At 45.3% G+C, this 25230-nt stretch overlaps 3 protein-coding genes across 4 annotated transcripts; 1 reads left to right on the forward strand and 2 right to left on the reverse strand.

Annotated features, from left to right (window-relative positions):
- The first annotated feature begins 164 nt into the window (after positions 1–164).
- On the forward strand, positions 165–8282 carry pllp (plasmolipin). Its single transcript, XM_040163242.2, has 4 exons — positions 165–818; positions 3541–3714; positions 4265–4381; positions 7217–8282. The coding sequence occupies exons 1-4, from the start codon at positions 654–656 to the stop codon at positions 7322–7324; spliced, it is 564 nt and encodes a 187-aa protein (XP_040019176.1). The 5' UTR covers positions 165–653; the 3' UTR covers positions 7325–8282.
- An 89-nt stretch (positions 8283–8371) lies between these two features.
- On the reverse strand, positions 8372–12824 carry arl2bp (ADP-ribosylation factor-like 2 binding protein). Of its 2 annotated transcripts, none has more exons than XM_040163241.2 (7): positions 12603–12824; positions 12143–12215; positions 11680–11741; positions 11261–11367; positions 10941–11026; positions 10590–10686; positions 8372–9157 (listed from the first exon to the last, which is right to left on the reverse strand). In XM_040163241.2, the coding sequence occupies exons 1-7, from the start codon at positions 12619–12621 to the stop codon at positions 9047–9049; spliced, it is 555 nt and encodes a 184-aa protein (XP_040019175.1). In that variant the 5' UTR covers positions 12622–12824; the 3' UTR covers positions 8372–9046. The 2 variants fall into 2 exon arrangements, with proteins under 2 accessions (XP_040019175.1, XP_040019174.1); XM_040163240.2 differs by having other exon boundaries at positions 12143–12218.
- A 225-nt stretch (positions 12825–13049) lies between these two features.
- Positions 13050–24992, reverse strand: LOC120809402 (RING finger and SPRY domain-containing protein 1). Its single transcript, XM_040163179.2, has 15 exons — positions 24464–24992; positions 23415–24029; positions 22097–22149; positions 20773–20885; positions 20098–20224; positions 19744–19802; positions 19197–19263; positions 17599–17730; positions 17377–17492; positions 17026–17169; positions 16820–16931; positions 16478–16580; positions 16184–16336; positions 15344–15448; positions 13050–15129 (listed from the first exon to the last, which is right to left on the reverse strand). Exons 2-15 carry the CDS (start codon positions 23810–23812, stop codon positions 15033–15035), a joined length of 1779 nt encoding a protein of 592 aa, XP_040019113.1. The 5' UTR covers positions 23813–24029; positions 24464–24992; the 3' UTR covers positions 13050–15032.
- Between the last annotated feature and the right edge of the window lie 238 nt (positions 24993–25230).

Raw genomic sequence — 25230 nt, forward strand, 5'->3', positions numbered from 1 at the left:
TCTAGTACAGCTCCATAAAACCTGGACCAATTACATACACATTTCAGAATAAACAAATGCATTGCATGTACTTCTCATTAGGTTGTTTTGTTAATTAGGACATTATCTTGAAATGTATTCAGGAAACTCAGAAATCCAGTGCAGGTTGAGGAAGCATTAATGAATCATGTTGGCTGGGAGGTGCTAGGAGCAGGTGGAGAGCGAGAAGGAAGTGGAGAGACTAAAGCGGGATGACGAAATACGCACTATGTGTGTTTGTGCGTGTGCATGTGTGTGAGTGAGTCAGCGAGAGAGAGAAAGGTGTCCAGAGCCTCACATACCAGCACCATTAGACACCTGTCCGTGCAGGTGGAGGGAGTAACTGCTGGATATCGGAGCCCGGATGTTTCATTGCAGGACTCCTCTTCAACTCTTTTGACAATTCTTATTTTGACAAAATAAGATTTTGTACATACGTGTTTTTTTTTGTTTGTGTTTTGGACATAACGTTAATCTGAAGTCTTGCTGTTGCCATCAGTGCAATTTAGTCGATGGTTTCTAAATCCCAACGTTTAGGTATTTTTTTGGAGGAGTCACCTGGTCATCGCAGACGCTCATCTGGGGACTGAATCCCATCCATAAGGAGTTTGTTGGGTGCGTTGAGCTGCGTGATCATGGCGGACTTCCCGTCCAAGGTTACCACGGAAACCAGCTCCCCCAACTCCCGGAGCTCTCAGCCGGGGGGCAGCAGCCTCCGGGCGCTGGCCGCCGGCCTCGCCACCCCGCTGCATTCGTCCTTCATCCGAAGCATCCGGGCCGTCCTCATGATGGCTGAAATAGTATGTAACAGGCGCCAAAACTTTAAACTACTGGGTTTAATCAAAGTACAGCCTGTTGATGTTCTTTGTTTTCTTGTTAACCAATTCTTAACCAAACTCAAAAGAAACAATTTAGATGAGATTTCTTTCATAATCTTTAAATAATTTCCTCAAAAGGCTCGGCACTTTCAAGCAAATCTTTCTGTGTGTGTGTGTGGCTAATTGATGTGTTTGTATTGGTTTTTAGGTGATAATAAGGCTGTATGAATATATACTTTGGGTTTACAAGCAATGCGTCAAATGGCTTTAGGTATTGGTTCTTGTTGATTTTAAAGAATATGTACAGGGAATCAGAAGACTTGTCCTTCAACGGGCATTTTATTTTTATAGGTATATAAGTTTAATTTCAACGTCAGCCAACTAAACTCTACCAGTGGGCTTTCTGCTCTCGTATAACGGCAGCACCAATGTGTTGGCAGACCAATGTGTGCATATGGTGGAGGATCTGCAATATTTGTATATAGCTTTTTTTGGGTGTCACAGGAATTTAAATGTGTGCCAACAACCTGCAGTTGGTGAATCATGAATATCCTTGTGTGTCTACGAGCAGTTTAGACGCGTGACTGGGATCGGCCAATGCCTCTGCTGTTTCGCTTGGCGGTGAGCACACAGGGTCCTGTCTGCATAGGGGCATAACAATTGATAAGGCATTTGCCAGATTGGGCGGGACTGTTGTTGTTGTTGTTGTTGTTGCATTTGCTCTAAAGCAACATTTCTCTCCCAAATGACTCGTAAAAGGGACGTTGTTTCAGCCCAACTAGTGAAAATCAACAACCGTCTGGTGTGTGATGTGTTGCCAAATGCCAAAGAAGGAGTGAAGTAAGAAGAGTATTTCCAAAGGTTTCTTTTCACCTGTTTCTTGTTAGACACACAGCCCCCTCAAGCTAACCATGAACAGGTAAAACTAGATGATGATGAAACCAATCCCATAATTATACGATTATTATGACGCATGTGTGAGAGTGGCATGGTGATTTTCCATTTTCCTCTCCCACGATTAGGCAAAAAAAAAGACGAGTAGCAGGAAAAAACAACTCTTTTTATCTGGAGCGTGTGAATTTATAGAGGAGCCGGCTCCCTTTATCAAACTTCCACCTCTTCAATATTGATGAAGTAATATGCCTAATGCACTAAGTGGTATAAAATCCATCTGCATGATAAATATATACTTGAATTAGCTTCAGCATTTAACTTGAATTTTAAACGCACAATGAAAAGATGAAGACACAATTACACAACATTTCAGCTTCATATTAAAAGAGCTATGTCCATAATTAACATTCAGTGTTAAAGTAGTGCAATAAGTGGGACACACATGTTTAATTTAAGTTATTAAGTTGTGTTTTAACGGCCGGGCCGTGTGTTGATATTGATCATGTAATAGATACGCTGGTGATAAAATTGTGAGTTTCAGTCTGGACGTCGGGAACAGATCGCTTTGTAAAGGTCAACACCACAATGTGCGTTGTGTGTATCAGGTATGTAAAAAGGGAAACTTGATCTCTGCATACATAATAGACTCTTTCTTTCTCGTGGGACAGAAGCACACAGAGGCAAACAGCCCCGTGTGGTGTTTTGTCTGTTGGGCGTCTCTGTTGTAAACAACGTGATGCATTTTACGTTTGGAATTCAGATATAAATGTACTGTAAACTTTAAAGGCCGTGATCAACGATGCCGGCGTCATCAATCACACACTATACATCTCCATGAGACTTGGTCATCAGTTCAGCAGCCAAATAAAAAATCAATAATCATGGTCACTGGTGAGTATATCTAATTCATTTCCATTTGCTGCCAGAAAAGAAACATTTGCAAACAACAGTTAGTTTTCTAATATGTCGTAGACAGCGACAAAAGCTTTTCCCATGACATTGGAGGGTTTTTTCCACCAGAAAGCTCCTTCTGACACAGTTAGTGCTTCTATTCCAAAGGCCTCTCCGTTACTCTGGTGACTCTTTATACCCATCGGAACGCAGCAGATATCTTTTCCATTACTCAAGTGATGTTGCGCTTGTGAAGTTAATGCAAGACCGGTCTGCTGGTTACTTTTTGTGCTACCGGCATCAGATATGTTGTAAAGTAACAACAAACCACCTCTTGCTTGTGTGCACATCAAGTGCAGATAAATTATTCTGCACTGTGTTAGATTCTGACACTTTGAAACAATAAAAACTGTTTACAACGAGTAACTTTCCACCAGAGGTGGAAAATAACGAAACCCCAGGTGGGATTTGCTCATCATCGGCGGTTTGGCTATTATACAACCGTCTGATGCACGTTGCACAAAATGTAACCAGCGGATCTGCGTTGCGTAAACTCCCAAGTGTGTAACATTATTCCAGTAAGCGAGCGCAGCAGGAACGGATACCTGCGGCCCTTCAGTTGGCCGTAAAGAGGCCTCGAGTACATTTACTGTCATGGACTCTTAACTGGCCTCCAGCAATCCCGCCGACATTTACTGCTGTTACTGTTCACGTATTCATGCGTTTGCGCTGCATGGGACAATACGGCGTACAAAAAAAAGCCCACTCCTCCTCCTTCCTTTGTTGCCGATCCAGACGTATTACAGACAAACATATCCTGAACGTCTTTTAACGTCGGCACGTTTTGGTTGCCGTCGCACTTCGAAGCCTCTCTTCTCAGTTGTTCTGCCTTGTTTTTCTTTTTTCCTCACCTTTCCAGATCCTGGGGCTCATCCAGTGGTCGCTGATAGCCAGCGCGCCCTACACGCTGGTGGCAGCGTTCGGCTGGGTGATGTTTGTGGCCGTCACCCTGTGGATCCTCACCACCATCCTCTTCCTCTTGATCCTGTTTGGCGCCCAGCAAAAGCTGACCTTCGTCCCCTGGCCCATGACGGTAGGACGGGATGAGGGCAGAATTATAGCCTCGGAGAGTGTTATTCCAAGGAGGGCCTAAACTAAACAGTCTGCCTCATGACATGAAACGGTCATGGCTAAATAATCAACAATCCACATCTATGACAAATATTTGTTAAAGAGTAGACGCTTTCCTACATCAGAACAGTGAGAAGAGCTCCTGTAGAATCAGTCAGATATTAGTCCTTTCCACATGCAGACTGACCGATAAGGAGCTCTCTCTGCTGTCTCCTTGGTCCTGAAATTAGGACGTTTAGTCATGAAATCCATCTGATCCAAACCCTTCAAAAACAAGACGGAGGTGGATGGATTCAGACGGATGCAAACCTGCCAAGGACAATTGGAGGTTTGATCAGAAGAAAGGAAATGCCAGCAGAATTGGACCGTGATAGAGGTTATGAAAAGGAAAGGCCAGAGCAGTGGATTAGGAGGAAAGCTGTCTGGGGGGAAAAGACAGCAAACTGTTTGGGGACAACCAGGGAAAGACGCTTTCAGTAGAAGTGCGGCTCACGTTTCTCCACTTTTGCCAGGTGATGGTGTATCACAGCGCGGCCACGGTCCTCTATCTGAGCGCCTTCCTGGCCAACGCGGCGTCCGTGCAGCCCTGGCGCATCACCTATTTCTACAATCATATGGCAGCTGCCGCGGTAAGATGCCCGACACCGCCAACGCTGACTCTCACACAAAGACCTGATTGAATATGCAAGGGACACGCCTCCAAGATGGGACGGGGGTTTTCTTATTGCTCACGAGACTGCAGCATGTTGCGTGATTAAACACGCTTTTACGGCCAAGCCTTTGTACCAGAGCTGCCGCTGGCTCCTCCCCTCTGCAGTCAATGTTTAATCATCATATGGAGGTGTGTATGTGTGTGTGTGTGTGTGTGTGTGTGCGTGATTACCCGAGTCAGGAAGAATTTGGATATCCTTCATCTTGTGTTACAGTCTGTCAGGGTTGAGGGTGGAAGGCAGGACTCAAACGCAGACTTTTCCAAAACAAAAGACTTTAATAATCAAAAGGTCCAAAATCCAAAAGGCCAAGGGGCAAAAACACACAAGCATGAACCTACGGGGGCGAAAGACAAGAACAGGACATGCGTGGCAAAAGACAATGACGCGACAAGTGACACAGGAGACACACGGCTTAAATACACAAGGGAGGTGCAGGTGATTGGACACAGGTGGAAACTATTAGACAATCACAGGGGACAACGGGACAAGGCAGGAAGTGAAGTTACCCGGGGACACAAGTGGCAGAAAACTACAAAATATAACATGAAGTGAACCACACCGTGACAGTACCCCCCCCTTAAGGGCCGACTTCCAGGCGGCACACACTAGAGCGAAACAAGGGGTGGGGGGGGAGGGAAACCAGAGACAATGGTCGGGCCACCCAGGAAACTCTGGCGGGCGGCCCGGCGGGCGGCCAGGCGACCGGGGAGCCTCTGGGGGTCGGCCTGGCGGATAGGCACACTGCCGGGGAGCCTCCGGTGGTCGGCCCGGCGGACGGTCATTTGGCCGGCTCCGGAACGTCTCTGGCATGGCAGGCTCGGGGACACGGGAACCCTCCGGGGGGGTCGGCAGCGGCTCGAGTTCGGGGACACTGAACACGTCCGCAGCAGTCGGCGGCGGCTCCAGCTCGGGGACACGGAACACGTCCGCAGCAGTCGGCGGCGGCTCCAGCTCGGGGACACGGAACACGTCCGCAGCAGTCGGCGGCGGCTCCAGCTCGGGGACACGGAACACGTCCGCAGCAGTCGGCGGCGGCTCCAGCTCGGGGACACGGAACACGTCCGCAGCAGTCGGCGGCGGCTCCAGCTCGGGGACACGGAACACCTCCGCAGTCGTCGGCGGCTCGGGGACACGGAACACCTCCGCAGTCGTCGGCGGCTCGGGGACACGGAACACCTCCGCAGTCGTCGGCGGCTCGGGGACACGGAACACCTCCGCAGTCGTCGTCAGCTCAGCCCCCCCCATAACCCACCCCATAGCCCCCCCCTTAAGGGCCGGATCCCAGACGGCCCTCAAATTCCCAACGGGAGGGCGGGAGGGAGGGAATCTGAGTCTCGGAGCGGGGACTGGGGGCGTCGGGGCCATGATTCTCGGAGCGGGGACTGGGGGCGTCGGGGCCGAGAGTCTCGGAGCGGGGACTGGGGGCGTCGGGGCCGAGAGTCTCGGAGCGGGGACTGGGGGCGTCGGGGCCGAGAGTCTCGGAGCGGGGACTGGGGGCGTCGGGGCCGAGAGTCTCGGAGCGGGGACTGGCCGAGTCGGGGTCGGAGGACAGAGTCGGGGAACGGGAGAGCGCTGCGGCGGCCCAGCGGGAACGGGAGAGCGCTGCGGCGGCCCAGCGGGAACGGGAGAGCGCTGCGGCGGCCCAGCGGGAACGGGAGAGCGCTGCGGCGGCCCAGCGGGAACGGGAGAGCGCCGCGGCGGCCCAGCGGGAACGGGAGAGCGCTTCTTCCGCTTGCTCCTCCTTGGGTTAAGGAGGTCCCGGAGCTCGAGGCAGGCGAGCTGATAGCTCCTGGGACCAAAAACAAAATTCGTTTTCCGCTGCCAGAAGGGACTTCTTACGTCCAAGTAGTCCGGGCCGTAGTCTGGCAGCGGGTCTGCTGAGTCCCTTGGTCGCGTCATTCTGTCCGGGTTGAGGGTGGAAGGCAGGACTCAAACGCAGACTTTTCCAAAACAAAAGACTTTAATAATCAAAAGGTCCAAAATCCAAAAGGCCAAGGGGCAAAAACACACAAGCATGAACCTACGGGGGCGAAAGACAAGAACAGGACATGCGTGGCAAAAGACAATGACGCGACAAGTGACACAGGAGACACACGGCTTAAATACACAAGGGAGGTGCAGGTGATTGGACACTGGTGGAAACTATTAGACAATCACAGGGGACAACGGGACAAGGCAGGAAGTGAAGTTACCCGGGGACACAAGTGGCAGAAAACTACAAAATATAACATGAAGTGAACCACACCGTGACACAGTCGGCACCGACCCCCTTTTAGGTTTTAAATGCGTAAAAGAACCATTCTGTTTATTGAATCAATGCTTTTTTTACTTTGTCAGGAATCTATATTTTGACAAAACAGAACAAAATTATAAAATGCGCTGGTTCAAACGATGACCTTTGTGTTTTTAGGGTCTGTTGACGTGAGGTCAATTCAGTATAGAGGTGCTGACTTGTCACCAACTAACAAAAAAACAGAACAGAAAGCCAATGCAGAGGAAGGACAAGCTGCTCTATAGTATTTCCCAAAGGCTGAAGTCCATGCTGGTTTACAGCCACGGCAGTAGGCAGTAGTACCTGGCATGTTTGCAGTTAAGAAAACTTAGTCCGCTTTCCTAAATCTTCGGCTGTTGAAGATTTGAGAGACCGCTTCCTTAAGTCTTTTAAAAAGGTATAATTGAATGTCTTCTCCCCATTCAAATTCCCCTGAATGTCTCCCTTGTCTTTGTCTGGCTCTTTTCCCATGTGTTCAGTTCTTTGGTGCTGTGGTGACCATCGCCTACGGTGCAAGTGCTTTATTCTCTTATCTGGACTGGAAGGGAGACGGCGGGAACGCTGCCAACACCACGGTGCCGACCTAGGACTCGCACCTGGCCCGCTGATCTACTTCTGTTTTCCTTCCCTCACGATGCTGTGGTTTAATTTGGATATTCCTGCGTTGATTCGTATTACTGCTGACTGTGGTAACCCTAGTTGTGACCTTTTCTCAACCCCAGTATTAACAATAGCATTAACCTTAGACATCCTTATGAATGTGCAACTACCCCTTTAAGGTTCAGGTTACCAAAGAATATCATACAAGCGTGGATTGCAGAGTACATTCAGCTGTTTGTTCAAACTCGGAATGATACTCTGCCATTCTAACACATGTAAAATACACTGTACAACATATTTTATACAATGGCGTCCGTTATGATGACCTAAAAAAGCTTCAAGCGTGTCCTAGGTCAGTCATCGGTGGAAGGATAAGCAGTGTAAAACTTATTAAACACCCTGGTTAGAAGAATTTGACACCCTGTCCAAACTTTGGTTGTAAACATTTCCTCCCGTTTGTGAGATTTATCAAGGAGAAACATGAAGATCTGTAATCATTGGAGCTGCTGGTTTAGCATTTCTCGTTCACAGACAGCGGCCGTTGTTGCAGTGGTTTGGCTGGCTGAGTACCACAATGTCATAAAATGCTCGACTCCCACCCGGGCGTTCTGTGATGTTCATTTTGGGAAGTTGCTTTGACGTCCTATCGAGGCCGTGCAGACGGTGTGTAGAATATGGACTAAGCCAAAGTACTGATCACAGATAGAAAGACGCAGGACATTCGTTGTTCCATGTTTCAAATACTGTACTGAACGCTGTGGAAGAAAGCTGGTACCACAGTTCCCTTGATTTTATATGTTACACAAAAAGTACTTTTGTTCATGTGCCTTTATGAAATGTGTCGTTTTGTACCAACACTTTGAAACCTTGTAAAATCATGTGTTGACTGTTGGAGCTCAAGTCTGCACTTGTTTAAATAAAGCACTCCGTAATATCAATTTAAAATATCTACTAACAAATGTATTTGTATTTCAACAGTGAGTGTTTACAATTACTGCTGTCATGTTAAAACAAGTAGAAAATTCTTACCATTATACAGAAAACTATACTTTTTATTTTAAACTGCAGGCACACATCACGCAATCCCTTAATACATTCAAAATCACTTTCACAGGCACAAAACTCTATTCAATGAGTTTTCAAACTGAACAAATACTTTAAAACAGATCAGTTTTGCCATATTATTTTCTTATGACAAACAAATACCAGGAAAAGGGAGCAGATTGAAGCGTTCAATCATATAAAATGGTTTCCCCTGCTTACAAGGAGATGCGTTAACCAGTAGGATAAACATAACTACAAACAATCGAGTCCCAGAACTGGGTTTCTTCTCCCCAACGAGGCGGGAGGATCTAATAATAATAAACCTTTTTAAAACGCAAATGTAAATAATATGGTTTGTAATCTAAGAATGTCACCTGTCACCTGCAAATTCCAGTTTAAAAAATGTTCAAGTAGTCGTGTCCAAGGCAGCCAAAACATTCCCTCATCACTCTTCACACACACGCCATCCCAGTTAACACATAAAACACAGAGGAACTCAGAGGATTTTGGTCTTAGGGTGTCATGTTTGCAGAATGTTAATTTTTAGTTATGTGGAACGTATCCGCTCACCAATAGAGCACAAAACTACCGAAACCGTGACGACCAGCTAACCATAACTTCACGGAGGAACAACGTGTTACTAAACACAAAGAGAAGGAGGCAACTTAAATGTCCGGGAGCAGCGGCTCAGCGAGGCCGCTGTGTTTGGAACCAGGGTGGATCAGTGACGTCACCACCAGTCCTTGACTCAGGTCCAGACCTTGACCCTCCTTCATCTACAAACACACAGGTTCACGAAGTTGGTATCGAAGGAAACCATTACAAACAGGAGTTTTCACCAATGCAATAACCTGCAAAAAATAAGTCACGCTTCCAATGCGCTTGGAGAGAACGCGGCAATTCAAGGGCGTAACCATGGTTTAGATATTGGGGGGGGTCCAAATGAATACCACTCCCCATATTGTTTTTTTTGTTAAGTGCATGGTCCACAATTCTATATTTATATATGAAAATCCGCACATTTAAAACATAGTTTCGAGGACTACATTGATCATTTAAATTCACATCTAAAAGGAATAGTGTAATTTCTCTGTGACAGTGACTGCCCCTCCACTTTGTTTTGGTGAGTTGCTTACTATTTACTGAGCTTAAACACACCTACCAATTACAAGTATGCTTTTCCAGTAGTACTGTAGCAAATAGGATAGCTTACAATGGAAAAGGAAAACACACTTACTTAGCTACATACTTAAAATGACTGTCTATGTGCAATACTAAATTGCATTCAATTTCACATTAATTTCTCATCTGAAAAAAAAAAAAAACGCGTTAGCTCTGTTCTGCCGATTTTTGCTGCTTTGTCGAGAATTGCTACCGCCGCATAAATCGATGGCTCTGTCTATCGATTCATGCTACCCTATCACTTTATTGTTGACAAAAAAGAAATAGCTAACTGCCAATCACTCATTAATCTACATGTTATTACTACATGAAAAAAGATTGGGCAGTGTGTTTGCGCGCTGTGAGCCCCTCTGGAATCATGTGCGACACAGTAAGCTACATGCAACTATTCCAAATTTAACTTCAAGAGCTAAACCAATCTAAGCTATATGCTATTTATCTTAAATAAGCCAAAAGCGCGAAGAAAGGGGGTTTTGGTGGATGTTTCTCACTGTGTTTCTGCAAATGGAAAACGGACTACGGATAATACGACACAGTAGACGGAGGCAAGGATACACAGTCCATGTAATTATTTAATATTTAATTTCAAGAGAACGGTCATTGTACAATCTACATGCTCAATGTACTTTTTAACTTGGCCAAAAGAGGAAATAATCGGGATTTTGAGGATGTTACTCGCCGTTAACACGTCGTTCACCGACAGGGAAAATATTATGGGCGTGTCAAGGAAACTTGGAAAATCGACTCGGCGCAATGCGCACGTATGCGCAATACCACAAAGTAGCAGTTCTCGACAAGTAGCAGAAAATGATAGAACACCTATTGTACGGCCAATATATGTACATAGATATATTTTACATATTTTCTGCTGTATATTGGGGGGGACAGATTGGTACTATTTCAATATTGGGGGGGACACGACCCCCCACCCCCCAAAGAATGCGTGGTTACGTCTATGCGGCAATTCATCATATTTCTGTCGTTGAGATCTCGTTGGAGATTCTAAACAGTTGGCAGACAACTCACAGCTCTGTAGTCCAGAAACATCTCCTTAAAAGCCATGAAGTCAGTAAACGTCACTAGCATGTCGAAGATGTCGCCTGGCACCTCCTCTTTGTGTTGCCTACAGGTGGGAGAGAGTAACCGTGGGAATCCGATCACATTTGCTGTGTAAATTTGTTGCTTGCAAAATAATCATTTCTTAGGCGCAACAGGTGCATCAAACAAACTACTGTATGAGCGGCGTGGTTTGCGTTTGCTTTCAATGACACCGTGTGTGTCACCAATAGAACTGAAGTGATTTAGTTTGTTGTAGGAAGCAAACAACCGGAATAAAGAGAGGATATATTGGGGGAGAGCTGTGATGTCACATCTTACATGAGCGTCTCTACGAAAGTGTTCATGTTGAAGGCGGGGATCCTCTCCTTCAGCCGCTGCTCCAGGTTTCTCTCCAGCAATTCAACCTGCACAGCGGCCATGAATGTTAATACGAATACGGTCTTAGTTCACTTTCATGACTACTACACACTGTCTGTAAATCTTATTTTATAGTTATAGATACAGTGAGTATATGTTCACACAACTGAATAGAACTGTGTATAAGACTATGACAGGTTGTACAATTCAGATAATCGTCATATTCCTTGAAAAGAGGCATTGGAGTAACATCAGAAGGTTAGCGATGTTATAAAACTCACATATTCATTGAAGATGGGTGTGTAGCTGAGCTTGTTCTCGTCGGAGTCCTCGAACTCCAGGTAGTTTTGATCCATGAAGCTTTGCTGAAGCTGCTGGAACTTCTCCTCTAAAAGTATTTAAAATGTAAAACAACGCACACCTTCACTGTTAAGATGCGTATGTCCATGGCTGGTTTTGCTTTCTATCTTTTAAAAATCTGAAAATGTATTACCGTACCTAAATGAACAGAAAAAAAGAAGACTGACTGCTAAGTTTTCCTGCATTCAGTAGGTTTTTTCAATGGTTTTCAAAAGACTGCGAAGATGTGTTTTTTTCAACACAAGACTTTGACAATCGCTTCTTATAATGTAAGGTAACTGAAACATGTATCTTTCACAAAAGGTGAGATAGAAAAGTGCACTCTCATCACTTATCCTACCCATGATGATCTCCTCTATGCCGCCAATAACAGCATCAAAAGCTGCAGCTGAAACCGAGGAACTGAAGAAAGAAAACAAAAGATAAATGTCATATAGCTGAAAGGTAGAAGTGGGCATATTTATCTATACTAACTACATGCAGTGTACCACTATATTACAGGTCTGTATTAACGTAAGTCTGCTGTGTCTAGAGGACTATACAGGGCGCACTGCCCTCACACTCCTTTTGAGATTTGGAAATAAATGCTCTTAAGTGAAATAAGTGTAAAGCCCAAAATTAAACAAACGAATCAAATCTAAAGACAGCATATTGGTACACAAATATTCAATTATTGTTTGCCTTTGCATTTCTCTTAAAGCACAAGCATGTCTCTTACGAAGTAAAGTTAACAAAAAACTAACAATGTGAATTTTAAAGCTCTAAATGGAAAACGTTCGCAGAACCGAGATCTGGAAACTCACCAGGAAATAGCAAAGTTTTCTTCATCCGTGTCAAGCATTTCCTCGACGTCGTCTCCGTCTACACAGCGTTGGTCTGCTGAACAAATACAAGCAGGAGGTTACAGCGGGATTCACATTCACACGCCTTTGTGAATTACCGTTGGTTTAAAGCTGTATAAAACCCGCTAACCACGTTAGCAAATACCTTTTTTTATCGTTTTTTTACAACTCACGCGACATGTTGTCCAATAGCACATGTGCTTGTCTGGTTTTGTTCATAACTGAACGGTAACATTAACATTAGCTCCTAGGTGAGCTAGAGGCTAGTCAACGTTAGCTAACGTCACACACAGAACGTCATTAGCCTTGAATGAAAAACAACCAAACCAGTTTGTGTATTTGGCATCCTAGGAGCTAAAAGTATTACTTTACACCCTCAAACGATAAAGTAACAACAGTTAAAGGAATCGCGTGTACTTACTAACTTCCCCGATGTCCATGTGGATAAATATATCGTTTACGTGGTGTAAATAGCGACAGTAACGTTACCAAGGAAACGGCAAACGTAAGTACGCCACTGAGTGTCATCCGGCGGAACGATGCTTGGGCGCGTTGGTTCCTACCAACGGGATTATTGAAATGAGCCTGTTGACCCATTGTAACCATTCATGTTGTACAGGCATTCATTAAAGCTTTTATCAAAGATCTCAAAAATCCCTGTGGTTGTTTTTCTGGAATTATTCTAATATTCAGTGAGTTCATAAGATATTAGAATATCAGTTCAATACCTTCCTTAGTTGCTATTTGTTATTTCAAAAATGAATATCTGTGGCATTTTGTTTAGCCTCAGTTGTGTTGTTGTAACAGCCCTAAATTGGTGATAAACAAATTCTTACTTTGATTTGAGATATTTTGTCAGACAAAAAAGTAAATAACACATGGACACATTTATTACAAATAGCACAATCCAGCAAACAATAATTCTTCAATCACATCATTGGGAACTCTGGGGCCAAGTTCCTTTAAAGAGGTTTTACATACAATCAACAACATATTCTTTACAATCTTGAATTTCATGTTTAGCCAGAGAGACAAACATAGTTTATCTCACCTGCACGTACAGCATTAGACGCTCCAGGAAATACAAGATACCAAAGAGCGGCTGGAACAGTTCTTAGTCTCCTAACGAGAGGTGCGTTACCTTTTAGAGACCATTCCAGTCTGAAAGATTTTCACAGATCCAATTCATGCAATTTGGTGTAGTAGTATCAATTTATATATTATTTGACCAAAAGGAATTGTAGTTTATTCATTTGAAAACACCTGCAAAATACAAACCCCGAAACACTTAAAGTAAATGATGGACAGACAAGAGGTTCTTATAAAGCCCGAAGGAAACCGGTTTAGAAATGTCCAAACGAGAGCAGCAAGATGTAATTGTTATGTGATATAATGCACAAATAGGGTCACCACATTGGACTGGTTTGGACTAATTCTATATGCTGAGTTTGGTAGAAAGTCAAACATACGTGTTTTTTTTTCTGCTCTGAAGTTCAGGTAATTTTACAGTGTTGTGGGAAGTTTCTTTTTGTTAATTCTTGTCATGCATTTCACTGTCAAATCAGACTTAAACTGACAACATCGTGAAAAACGATCATGGGATATTTAAATAACATATTGGAGAAAAACAATTCACTTAAACATTCCACACTGGTTTTAAGCCATTTACTGATCTGCCGATACAACACTGTTAAACAAAACCGGTTATGCTTCTCGACCAAGTTTCCACATCAGCGTTCACCATCATTAAGAAAAAAAAAGAACCACATTGAGGATTGAAAACAATCCTAATAAAACACTATTATATGTCATAAAAAAAGCCCAACTCATGGTGGCACCGCATTAAAGGGTGTTGACAAGTTGTTAACACCAATCAAGTGATCCCAGACGTACTCTCAGTGAGGGAGAAGCATATGATTGAATTTCCTCCATCTTTAATCTTTAAATATTAAGTCTCATAATTGGGTGTCCTAAACATGTCATTTCATTTAGAGATCACATTTCTGTTAATTGCTATCAGTGTATGTATTTGGTGTCTTTGTTGCATACATGACCGAGAGTGAGGAAATTACATCTGAGAAGAGACAAGCACAAAAAGCAGCAGGGTCAAAAAGTCAGTTACTTATCGTACAGAAGAGTTAATTTCTAACATTTGTAAACCCAATCCGAACATTTAAATATTGAAAATTCCTTTCTGCATATCTAAAGATTTGAGATCATTGAGGACATGAGGACATTTTGCAACATGATGTTTGTCTCCCCCAATCAGTACGGACAGTGAAGCGGACCAAAAGGACGGATGCAGGTATGACCTTGAGAAACAAGAATGGAAGACGCTAGCTCAAGAACACCACAATTAGCATATCTACACCACAAAACATGAAAGTGAAAATGATCGCTAACAGTATCTGTACCTTGGGTCTAATAGTGAACGCCAGGCTGTGATCTTTTCGGTTACTCAGCCCTTTCACACCTGCAGATGTGCGCATGATGACGTTGGGATTAAATAGTAGTAGCCAGTGGGCTGAAAGCGCAGTGGGATCCTCGCATCATAGATACGATATGATTTTGCTCCTTATTTCTGAAATATAGAAAGTTAACAACTCTTGGCCCGTTTTCTGCAGTTCCTAGGGATCCAGCTGTGGTTTAAATACCCTTCCGCTCATCTCTTCATTTTCTTTGCTCCAACCCTCCACTGTTGCTTCCTCGTACCAGAAGTCACAGTTCTGGCATCACCACAGCCCGGCGGCACGGTGACCGTGGCCCCGCTGCGAGCGAGCGGATTGGAGAAAGAGGGCGGCGCTGTGGGGCCTCCGTGTCCGTCCTCGTTGGAGAAAGGGCAGGAGGATTGTCAGGAGACATGTGCAATGAGTCTGACGCGGTTCTGGATGTCCTGGCGGCACAGCGGGCACGTCTCTAACTGTAAGGCACACTCCATACACATACCACTGGAAGAGGAGTGGGGGGGGGCACGAAGGGAGATTTTAATAACCAACCATAGAACATCATACAGAAGAAAATGGACTTGGGTTTTCAGTTTAACAAAGACAAACTTCTCTCGTTGATATCGTTCTGACTATCTGTACCTACAATATTGTAATTTCAACAGTTAAAGACAGTGATGACTCAAGCAGCGTTTGCTGGCACCAGATGCACACGTACCCGTGGCCACAGGGCCGCAGCTCCGTGTCAGCCATGACGTCACAACACAGCGTGCAGCAGTTGTCCCGGATGCTAACCTGCTTCAGTAAGGCCAGGCGTCGGTGTCTGTGAAACAAACAAATAAAAACACACACACACACACACACACACACACACACACACACACACACACACACACACACACACACATTTACATTCTTTACACCCTCATCTTGTTACTTATTCCAGTTCTTTATCTAGTTTGTTCTCATTGTAGACGCAAGGAGCTGTTTCTTATATCAGTAATATGTGCGCCGCTTAGATCCAATGACAACAGGACTGTAATATTATAATAATTATCTTCTTTGTCCAAAATAAATGTTTTTACATCCTGTCCAAGTTCTGTGTAGGCATCGGATTGCAACAGAATTGAGTCTCTTTCGGCCAGTCAAATGAAATCAGATCATTTTCAGCTTCACAAAATATATTATTCAAGACAGGCGGGTAGACACTTCAAACGGGAAACACTTTGCCTTGTCAAATCCACGTGTAATAAGTGACATCAACAGTGCATTTAATCTTCGTGTTCCGCTGCCGGTGAGCCGCGGACGCTGGATCCCTGTCGCATTTTGCACATGTGACCGACTCCTGTCTCCTCCTTCAGGTCAACTTTTAAGTAGTTATTACATCTAGACTGAAGAGTCTTAAGAGCTGCTTTGATGGGTGCAACAAACTAGTCTAAAATACTGTCTGTACTCCGGAACAATCCCCAAAAGGTGTTGGACAGTGTGCAAGTGATTCACTAGTCGGGGAGACAGGAAGTTTATTGTAGACACCAAAGATCAGCTCATAATCCGTTACCTCGGTAGGATGATCTTTTCACCGGGCAGCAGTGAAGCGAAATCGTTGAAGGTGCTGAACTTGCCAGGCGGCGGGTGACGGAAAGGCTTTGCCCCAAAGTTGAACTCGCACTGCTGGTAAGACATGAAGCTGGCTGCTGCAAAGAAACCGGACCTGATGGACACAAGACGGGGAACGGTACATACACAGAGGGGGGGAGGGGGGGGCAGAAAGAGTATGAGGACGGACAGCTGGAAGCAGGAACAGGACAAAAAAAAAAAGAAGACAGGTGAAAAGAGGCGACTGTGGACTTACGTGGCTGAGGAGAAGACCTGTTTCTCCGGTGGCAGCTGATGTCCGTTCAGATAGAAAACCATTTGCTTCTTGCTGAGGTCCAACAGGAAGCCGATGGCATCTCCTAAACAGGCCGCACATGCAGAGCGATTAAGTCGCAGCACGCTGCCGTTACTATTATCCGATACTTTGTGTGGGAGAGACAACCACAAAAACACCCCCAGAGACACTAAAGCGACTTATAAAACCCAAAAATGTTATAATGTGTAAATGTGATGTTCCGTCTTTTCTAATATTCATTAACACAAACGTTCTTTGGAGTGAATGATTGAGGTAAAAAGTGTGTATGTGTGTGTTGCTTACCCTCCTTCCAGCAGGGGTGAGAGTGCGGTTTACTGCGAGCGTTGTACCAGATGAGCTGCCTGCAGCCATCATACGCACACGAGTATTCGTCGTCGCCTATCCCATAGCCCTCCTGTGAAAAACACACACAGCACTAATTTAGGCGAGCGCAGACAGGCAGCGGCCGCGGTGGGAGGCCGAGCAGTGCGAACGCTGTCGAGCCGTACGTGGTTGAGGAACTTGCTGTCCTTGGTGGCCCATCCGATTTGCATCACACCGGAAGTGATGACCGTCACCTCGTAGTACCAAACGCCCGAATCCACGCAGAATGTGCAGCGCACGCTCTCAAAGGACGAGGCATCGCACCGCGCCTGAGGAGGGGAGCAAAGGAGAGAACGTTCATGAAATAATTTAGATTTTGAATGAACACGTAAAAACATTCACATCCGGCTAATGGGTGTTAACTGTTAAACAAGGCAACAGTTGAGTGGATCGCTCACACACACACACACACACACACACACACACACACACACACACACACACACACACACACACACACACACACACACACACACCTCTAGTCCAGTGGGGCAGATCTTGAGGTACTCGCTGACATCATTGCTGTTGAGCATGGCGTTGATGTTGGTGAGGTTGACCTTCTCGTAGGTAAACTGACGACCCTCCTTTAGGACTGGACAAAAGAAACGTTCTCACATTTCCTTCTTGAGCGACTCACACACCCAAAACACAAATGGATACTTAAAAAGGCCCCGTCCAGCGTGACCCCTTGTACTCACACAGGTTGTCGAGGCTCCATTGTGAGCAGAATCCGACCTGCCTCTTGAGGTAGTCGGGATGCTCCGCCCACGACTCCAGCACGGCGAGTCGATTGCTGATGCACGACTTGGACACCGTCAGCTTGTTCTCACCTGCAGGGAGAGAAGAGGCAGCGGGTGTGTGTGTGTGTGTGTGTGTGTGTTAAAACCACCTTAAAAAATAATAAAACTTTGTAGAAAATGAGTTGCGATTACTCGATGAGTTGTAATCTAATCCAACAAGCTAACTGGCTACATGGATGTGAAGAGTTGTACCGTATTTTCCGCACAATAAAGGCGTACTTAAAAGCCTTTCATTTTCTCAAAAAACAACCCTGCGCCTTATAATCCGGAGCGCCTTCTATATGGATCAATTGGTTAATCGGTTGATCCATACTGGTTGTACACGGCGCTCAAGGCGCTCCGCCAAACATGCCAAAGCTCGGTCTACGACGGCGAGATGCTGCGCGGGCGCTCAAGCGCGTGAGAGATGGAGCTTGTTTCAGGGCGCGTCGGAGAAACAAAGCTGTCGTTCTTGCCGAGCACTTCATGAGATTAAAGAGCGAGAGACGGTGCCCTTTTCTCTACAGTAGCTGAACCATCTTAACGGGGAAATAAGTTATTCTAAAGGCTGGCGCATGCGTCTGCGTCGACGCACTCGTTTCCATTCATGGTTCTAAAAGTCTTGTGTGTGTTGCAGAGCAATTCACCACCAGAACAACAGGTGGAGTAACTTGTTTTTGTTAAAGACGACCTAGAGAGTTACGTCTTTGTGTGTGGAAGTCGATGGTTTGTTTATTATTTATCATAGACTTTATTGCCCCGTGCATCGCCACTGCTGCTTTTCATCAAGGACACATTTGTCCCGTATTTTCCTCCACAACTCGACCGGCAAACAAACGTTTCCGGAGATCTCCCTCCATGAATCGGGAAGCCGTCCACGCGTCCTTATAATCCGCCAATGACAGCTTGTATAAGTAGTCATATTTACGCATTTATTCAGACAAAAGTTCTTCAATCTGATTCATTCTCTCGTAAACATTCTTCGTTTTAATAATGGCGGTATTGTGCTCTGAACCTCGCAGCATCGATCGGACCCTGAGAGCACCGTCTCCACCTCCCCACATCCCCCCCGACGTCAAACGTTTGACTGCAGGATCTTGTGCACCTTATAATCCGGTGCACCCTATATATGAAAAATGTTCTAAAATAGGTCATTCATTGAAGGTGCGCTTTATAATCCGGTGCGCCGTATAGTGCGGAAAATACGGTAATTAAGAGCGTTAATATGGTTCAGCACACCGATGTTAAATTGACACGAATTAGCAATTTACACATTGGCTCGACTAAAAACTGATTAACAGCACATTCGTGTCTCTCCTGCACTGCGATATCTTTTCACATGCAACAGTGATCACACAGGGAAGCCGTGGAAAGCAGAAGTTGGGACGTGTTAATGTCGTTCCTTTGATAAGGGCACTCTAGTTCATCGGTTTTCTTTTACAAGCCACAAGATTTCAACTGACTCATCACGATTCCTCAACGTGAGCTGGCTCTTAAAATACAGCGGGTGAACTCACTGGTCTGGGAGAACTTCTCCAAAGCGATGAGGGCAAACAGCATGACCGTAGGGTGGGCTTCAGAGCTCTGGAGGAAGATTTACAGAAACGATCAACACGTTGCAACAGTTTCATTCGTGACACACGTCGTGATGACACCACGGTGGTTGAGAGTTTTGCGGCTGACGTGTCACATTGCTTCCAGGGTAAAGTCTACTAAGTCTACTAAGCGCGTAGGCCTGCGTGCATCTGTGAGCTCGTGACTCAGCGGCCGCTGACAGGAATGCATCTACAAAACATTGTCTCCTAACTCACTTTTCCTCCTTCTACCCCCCCCCCCCCCCCCCCCCTCAAATCCCTCTGATGACACTACTTCATGATAAAAGGACAGTGACAAAAAGGCAGAGGTGAAAGGCTTTGTTCTCAGGAGTAGCTGCAGGGTTTTTACAACTGCGTTGTGTTGCTTTTTGTTGGTCTGACTTCAACTCTGACATGGCACATTAGAGTGAGTGGAGGCATCGGCAGGAGTGATGACAAAGTGTGTGTGTGTGTGTACACGCGCACTCACGAGGCTCTCTAGTAGGTATTCAAGGGTTCCAGGGCTCAACAATCCAATACTCGCCGGGCCTGAAGAAGAAACGGAAAGAAATGGTGTTGAGGGTTAAATCTCTCAAGGAGACTCCTTCATGAATGGCTTTATTATTCAAAGATTATTTTGTGACTGAGCAAAGCCGGTCTAATCTGACTTCAAAACAAAACAGGAACTAGGAATACAAAATACACCAAGATATCCTTGATAGCAAAAGTAAAACCTAAATTGCAATCTTTGATTTGCAATGAGCCGGTAAGCAGCCGGGGGAAGCGCCGCTGACTCGAGGGTCTGGTTCTCTCGAAGTGTCCCGTGTGTAAATGTGGGATTTACCAGCCAGTTTCTCCGCCAGGCATCCCAGGACGGCCGTGGTGTTCCTGTGCTTCGCTGGGTTTAGAGCGTCCTGTCGCGCTACGGCCAAACTCAGACTCAACATGTCGGACAGTTTCTGGAGAGCATCCTGAGCAGAGCAGAGGGAGCGGTTACTCTGATGAAAGTCAGACTGACACACACACACACACACACACACACACACACACACACACACACACACACACACACACACACACACACACACACACACACACACACACACACACACACACACACACACACACACAACTGGAGGAGGTTCTTTGGACCAACAGCTGGAGAAAGTAAATCAAATCTACTTTATTAACAGAGACAAAGTGCTGCAGCAGAAAGTACCATCAGACAACATCACCCAACTGCAGAGCTGCAGTGTCAGCGCAGCCAGTGCTGATTATACGCATCCACAAGGACGTGTTTCAGGTTTGTATTTCACGCTCTTTAGAGCTGCTGGGTGTTTGAGGCTTCGCATTTTCAGTTTGACACCGTCAAAACTTGTTTTGTTAGGTGAAGCAGAATCATCTTTGAATACTGGAATGACTACAGTGTTCATGCCGTTTGGCTGACAGGTGACCTTGTGTTCAAAGCTAGCAGCCCAAATGACTCCTTCTGTGTCATACACAGTTATTAGCCACTAACCTTGGTGGGCAGGGGACACTCGTCCAACAGAAGTGTTATCACTGCGGGGCCAAGCGGATCGTCCAATGGGATGACTCGAATCAGCGACTGCACAACCTCCAGCCAGCCATCATCTGAGGGAGAAGAGAGAAAAATCATTAAAATGAGACTCAACGGATTAAAGTGATATGGGCCCTTCAAATTAAATTACATTACGTGGCAGTTAGCTGACGCTTTTATCCAAAGCGACTTACATTTTTAACCAATGTTTTTTTACATTTTGAGCAGTTAGGGGTCAGGTGTCTTGCTCAGGGAGACTTGAGGGACTCCACCATTATAACAGGAATATAACCAAAATTACTCCCCCCCCCCCCCCCCCCCCCCTGAAAAAAGGGGAAAAAAAAAAAAAAGATAAAACATTTTTATTCTAGTTGCTATTTTTCCCCAAAGGTGGAAGCCTCGGGCAAACACTGATAAGAGCACACAACAATCAGTACAGTTGGTCCCAATGACAACAGATTAGCCCCCACGATTATTATCAGCTGCATTATAAAAACTAAAACATCCCTTTCATGTCCGTTAGATCAGTGGTCCCCAACCACCGGTCCGTGGGCCGTTTGGTAGCGGGCCGCACCACGGAAAGCTTATATCTTTTTTTGTTCTGAAAAATCTTTTCTTTTGAAAATTGACCGGATTTTCTCGTAATTATGTGCGCTCGTCCCTCTGACATATTCCCCACGCGTCACCAGGCGTTTTTCTTCACGTTTACACGGTAGTTTCACCCACCAGCGAACACAGACAAGCAAGAGACTACCTTCTCTCGACCGGTCCGAGAAATATTGTCTGACATGAAAACGGTCCGTGAGGTAAAAAAGGATGGGGACCACTGCGTTAGATGACTCAATAGGATACTATGAAAGCCAACTGGGTGATGAATAATGTAGCATCAGGTCAAACAGAACGGGAGCGGCTTGCTGCCTTCAGGGTTTGGTGCCCGACAACCAGACGCCGCCAATCATCAAAATTCCTGGGTTTCTTCACCAGTCAGCTGAAATGATAAATCCCTCGGAAAATTTGAGAAAAAAAACTCAACTGTTCAGCTACAGTCCAGCAGATGGTTTCATTTCAATATGGAGACGACCATGAAATTGTTTAGACAAGTGTGATTATTGATGACAAAGGGAGCCAATGTTCCAACATTTTTCCCCCTTTATAAACCATTGATGCGTCCCGTTGCTTGCCCGTTGTTGTGTGTGTGTGTGTGTGTTAGCCTTTCACCTCCACAAAGTGCTGTCTAAGAAGTCCCTGCCGAGGGAGTAGCTGAGTGTTTGCCTTTGGCCCTTACCTGTTTCTGCCATCTCGTGCAGCGTGATCATGGAGTAGGGGGGCTCTTGGTCACTGAGGGAAAAAAAAAAAAAAAAAACAGTTTGAACAGAATGTGGTAACAGCCCGATTCTCATTCTCCTTCCACATAATTGCTCTCCATCACAATCTCTATTCATGCATGTTTAATACAGGGCTGGAAAAGTATTCAAAAGACAGGGGTTCAACGTACAGTATTTATGTAAGTTCTCTTTACGGACTTAATTATATTTATTTAGCTTAATTTTGCAAACATTTTTCGTGATCGTGTCCAATGTAATGGAACTAGCTCCCAAATGACGTGATTCCATAAGAGATGAAGTACTTGATTTACGGTCAATAAATCTCCCGGTCACTTGATAACCATTTAGGCTACAAAACAGAACAGTCATTGTTTTGCACCAAATTCAACACGGAGCACCTCAACCTTGAAATTCAGTAACTAATTGACCAAGATATCTCTTCCCTGAACACACAAACATTATCCTCCCCAATAGTTGGTTCTCAAAGCCACCCAAAACTGTGCTGATAAAAGAGCTGAAAATCTCAATGGGTCATGCTGAACAGCTTTTCTCTAAGGAGAAGGAAAGCTTATGGGAACAGGAGGATAAGGGGGGGAAAGGGGATTTCAGCACCTGTCCAGGCAACACAAATCTTACATCATTGCAGAGTTATTGCCACATCGAGAGGAAACTGACTTGCACAAAGGGCTTTAAGTAGTTCTACCTATTGAAGCCTCTGGAGGAGGAGCGAGGTGTTTCAGCCTGCTGGCAACAAGTCATCAATATACATAAAGTACACACGGACTGCTGCAGAGCACATTTCAACAGTAATTGAAATAAAAAGATAAGTCCGCAGTTTGGTTAATTTAATTTTCTTTGTTCGAGTGAAAGTTACTTTAGTCAGTTTGATCGAAGGCGTTTTAAGTCAAAGTCGTAGTCTTAAAATAAAAGTGGTTTCACCTCGTTGTAGGGGCCCTGCAGTAAAAGGACTAAAAAGGGGATATGAACTATATATGAAGATATGTTGTGAGACTGAACGACTTCTGTGGAGTCAGTGATGACGGCATTTTACGCCCAGTGCTCGAGTCGGTCATCATGTTCGTACGTCTCAAATCCTGAATATGACAAACCACGATCGAGAAGCTCTGCATGTTCCAAGCAAACGTCTGACAGAAATACGCTGGTTCGCCACGACTTCTTTCACAGAGCACTTATGTCTTACATGCCCATTTCATTATTGCTACTAAAGAATCTATAGAAATGGTTTTAAATGTCATCATTGCTTTTAATGAGACTTACTTGTCCACCAGCGTCCTGATGACAGCCAACGTGTCCAGCACGAGGCTGTCAACATTCTGCTTCTTGCGTCTCGGCTCGTGAGGCCCTCGGCCTCGGCGCGGCGGCCTGACCGGGTCCCTGGGTCTGCTGCTCAGCGCCTCTGCGGCGTCGCCGGCGCCTCCAACGCCCGTACCGTGATCCACCCGCCTTGCTTGTCCTCTGGTTGCCCTCGACGACCGATGGTTGTGGTCTTCCAAGTCGCTGTCCTCGCGGCACACGCAGCTGTTACCCATGGTGCAGGAGACCACACTGGCAAGTGTCTCCCAGAAGGGAGAGCGCGAGCTGGAGGAGGAAAGGAAGAGCAGCACCCTTGCAAGGCCTCTGCAAGCACAGAAAGTGATCCAGGTGGCTACTATCATATCATTTGGCAAGCTTGGTTTTTGGGCACTTCTGTCCCAGCGGGATGGGGCGGGTCAACGTGAATGGTCATACTGTTGCCAAGCACAGATGCGGGATTGGTTTGGGAGTAATATTTTAGCCAGTCAAATAGACGAGGAGGGATCTGATGATGCAGAGGGGAAAGCGTTGAACATCTTTGACAGCCCGAGGCTCAGGCCCGGTGCTCCTCCAGGTCTCCTGAGGCACAAACAAAACAAGGTTCAGTTTGTTAAAGTATACATAATCGTTTAGCAGCTGCTTGTTTTCTTCCAGCCGCAAAGCTTAAACAACTCGCTGAAAACACCGTATAGAACGGAATGGGAATCCTTGAAGAAAGCAAATAGTGGAAACTAGAAACAAAAATCCACATTTTAAGATTAAGAAGTCTCACAAGTGAAGTAGCAACTATCCTGCGTGTACTATTAACATTTCAGTCTATAGTCGTGCCGTGTTACTGAGACCTTTTAGCATTGTTGATATAATAGCTATTTGGAGTTAGCTCGCTAGCCAGCTAGCCACCCACCAAGCAGGCATCGTAACATAGCGGTTCCAAATGAAGACCCATTCTCACAAAGTCAGCATTTAGGTTGGTGACCTATAATGGTTCAATTTGATCCGAAACGCATACTTACGTTGCAACCACTTGAAAACCAGCAGCCTTCAAACTCAAGTCGATCCTGCGCTGTGTGTTGCTAACCAGCTAGCGGCTAGCCGGTGTACCTCCTCTGATCCTACCGTCAAACTACACACGAAGCTAACGCGAGTAGCACCGATCTACGCGTGGTACTCAAACGCCGGTTTGGTATAAAGGCACGTTTGAGTGACTAGTTAGTATTATTAAACACATATTTACTGCGCTCGCTGACAAGCGCCCTCATATGACGACCAGCAAACCCCCCTCACACACATTTTAACGAGCCTACACCGCTAGCGCCTGGCTAAGTTCCGTAGCGGTTGCAGCTAAAAGCTCCATCATCAGCTGTGGCTGCGGGGGAGGGTTTCTGTAGAAGACAACGTCAATGGACCACGGTTTCCCCTTTAGGGCTTTACGGCTGTCTCGGTCTTTCTTCTATTGTGCAAGAAGGGATACTCTAGATGTGGTTGTTTGGATGCGTGCGTGTGTGTGTGTGTGTGTGTGTGTTTTATTCATGTAACATATGTGACGTTATATTTAAAAGGAAAAATTAAAAAAATGACAACAAGTTCTAAATGTGACATCATATAAAAATGTGCAAAAGAAGGTTACACAGTACCGGTAATTACAGTCGACAACAGTAGCAAACAAATCAGCTTCTACATTTGTTTTATGAATGAAAATAAACCATAAATTAATTGAAGGCACCCAAATGGTAGGAGGCGACTTTCCGAGTGTCCCTGAACGCTCCCCAGCAGTCACAAG

The sequence above is a fragment of the Gasterosteus aculeatus genome, chromosome X (assembly GCF_964276395.1).
Source record: "Gasterosteus aculeatus chromosome X, fGasAcu3.hap1.1, whole genome shotgun sequence".
Classification (NCBI taxonomy): Eukaryota; Metazoa; Chordata; class Actinopteri; order Perciformes; family Gasterosteidae; genus Gasterosteus; species Gasterosteus aculeatus.

What these genes read in the sequence shown, in the direction of transcription:
- pllp (XM_040163242.2), top strand. Translation starts at nt 654, where the DNA reads ATGGCGGACTTCCCGTCCAAGGTTACCACGGAAACCAGCTCCCCCAAC. An exon ending in TCGTCCCCTGGCCCATGACG is followed by an intron (nt 3,715 to 4,264) that starts GTAGGACGGGAT and finishes CACTTTTGCCAG; the next exon opens with GTGATGGTGTATCACAGCGC. An exon ending in ATCATATGGCAGCTGCCGCG is followed by an intron (nt 4,382 to 7,216) that starts GTAAGATGCCCG and finishes CCATGTGTTCAG; the next exon opens with TTCTTTGGTGCTGTGGTGAC.
- arl2bp (XM_040163240.2), bottom strand. An exon ending in CATAGAGGAGATCATCATGG is followed by an intron (nt 11,368 to 11,679) that starts GTAGGATAAGTG and finishes AAATACTTTTAG; the next exon opens with AGGAGAAGTTCCAGCAGCTT. An exon ending in CACCCATCTTCAATGAATAT is followed by an intron (nt 11,027 to 11,260) that starts GTGAGTTTTATA and finishes GCCGCTGTGCAG; the next exon opens with GTTGAATTGCTGGAGAGAAA.
- LOC120809402 (XM_040163179.2), bottom strand. Translation starts at nt 23,812, where the DNA reads ATGATAGTAGCCACCTGGATCACTTTCTGTGCTTGCAGAGGCCTTGCA. An exon ending in ATCAGGACGCTGGTGGACAA is followed by an intron (nt 22,150 to 23,414) that starts GTAAGTCTCATT and finishes TTTTTCCCTCAG; the next exon opens with TGACCAAGAGCCCCCCTACT. An exon ending in GCACGAGATGGCAGAAACAG is followed by an intron (nt 20,886 to 22,096) that starts GTAAGGGCCAAA and finishes CTTCTCCCTCAG; the next exon opens with ATGATGGCTGGCTGGAGGTT.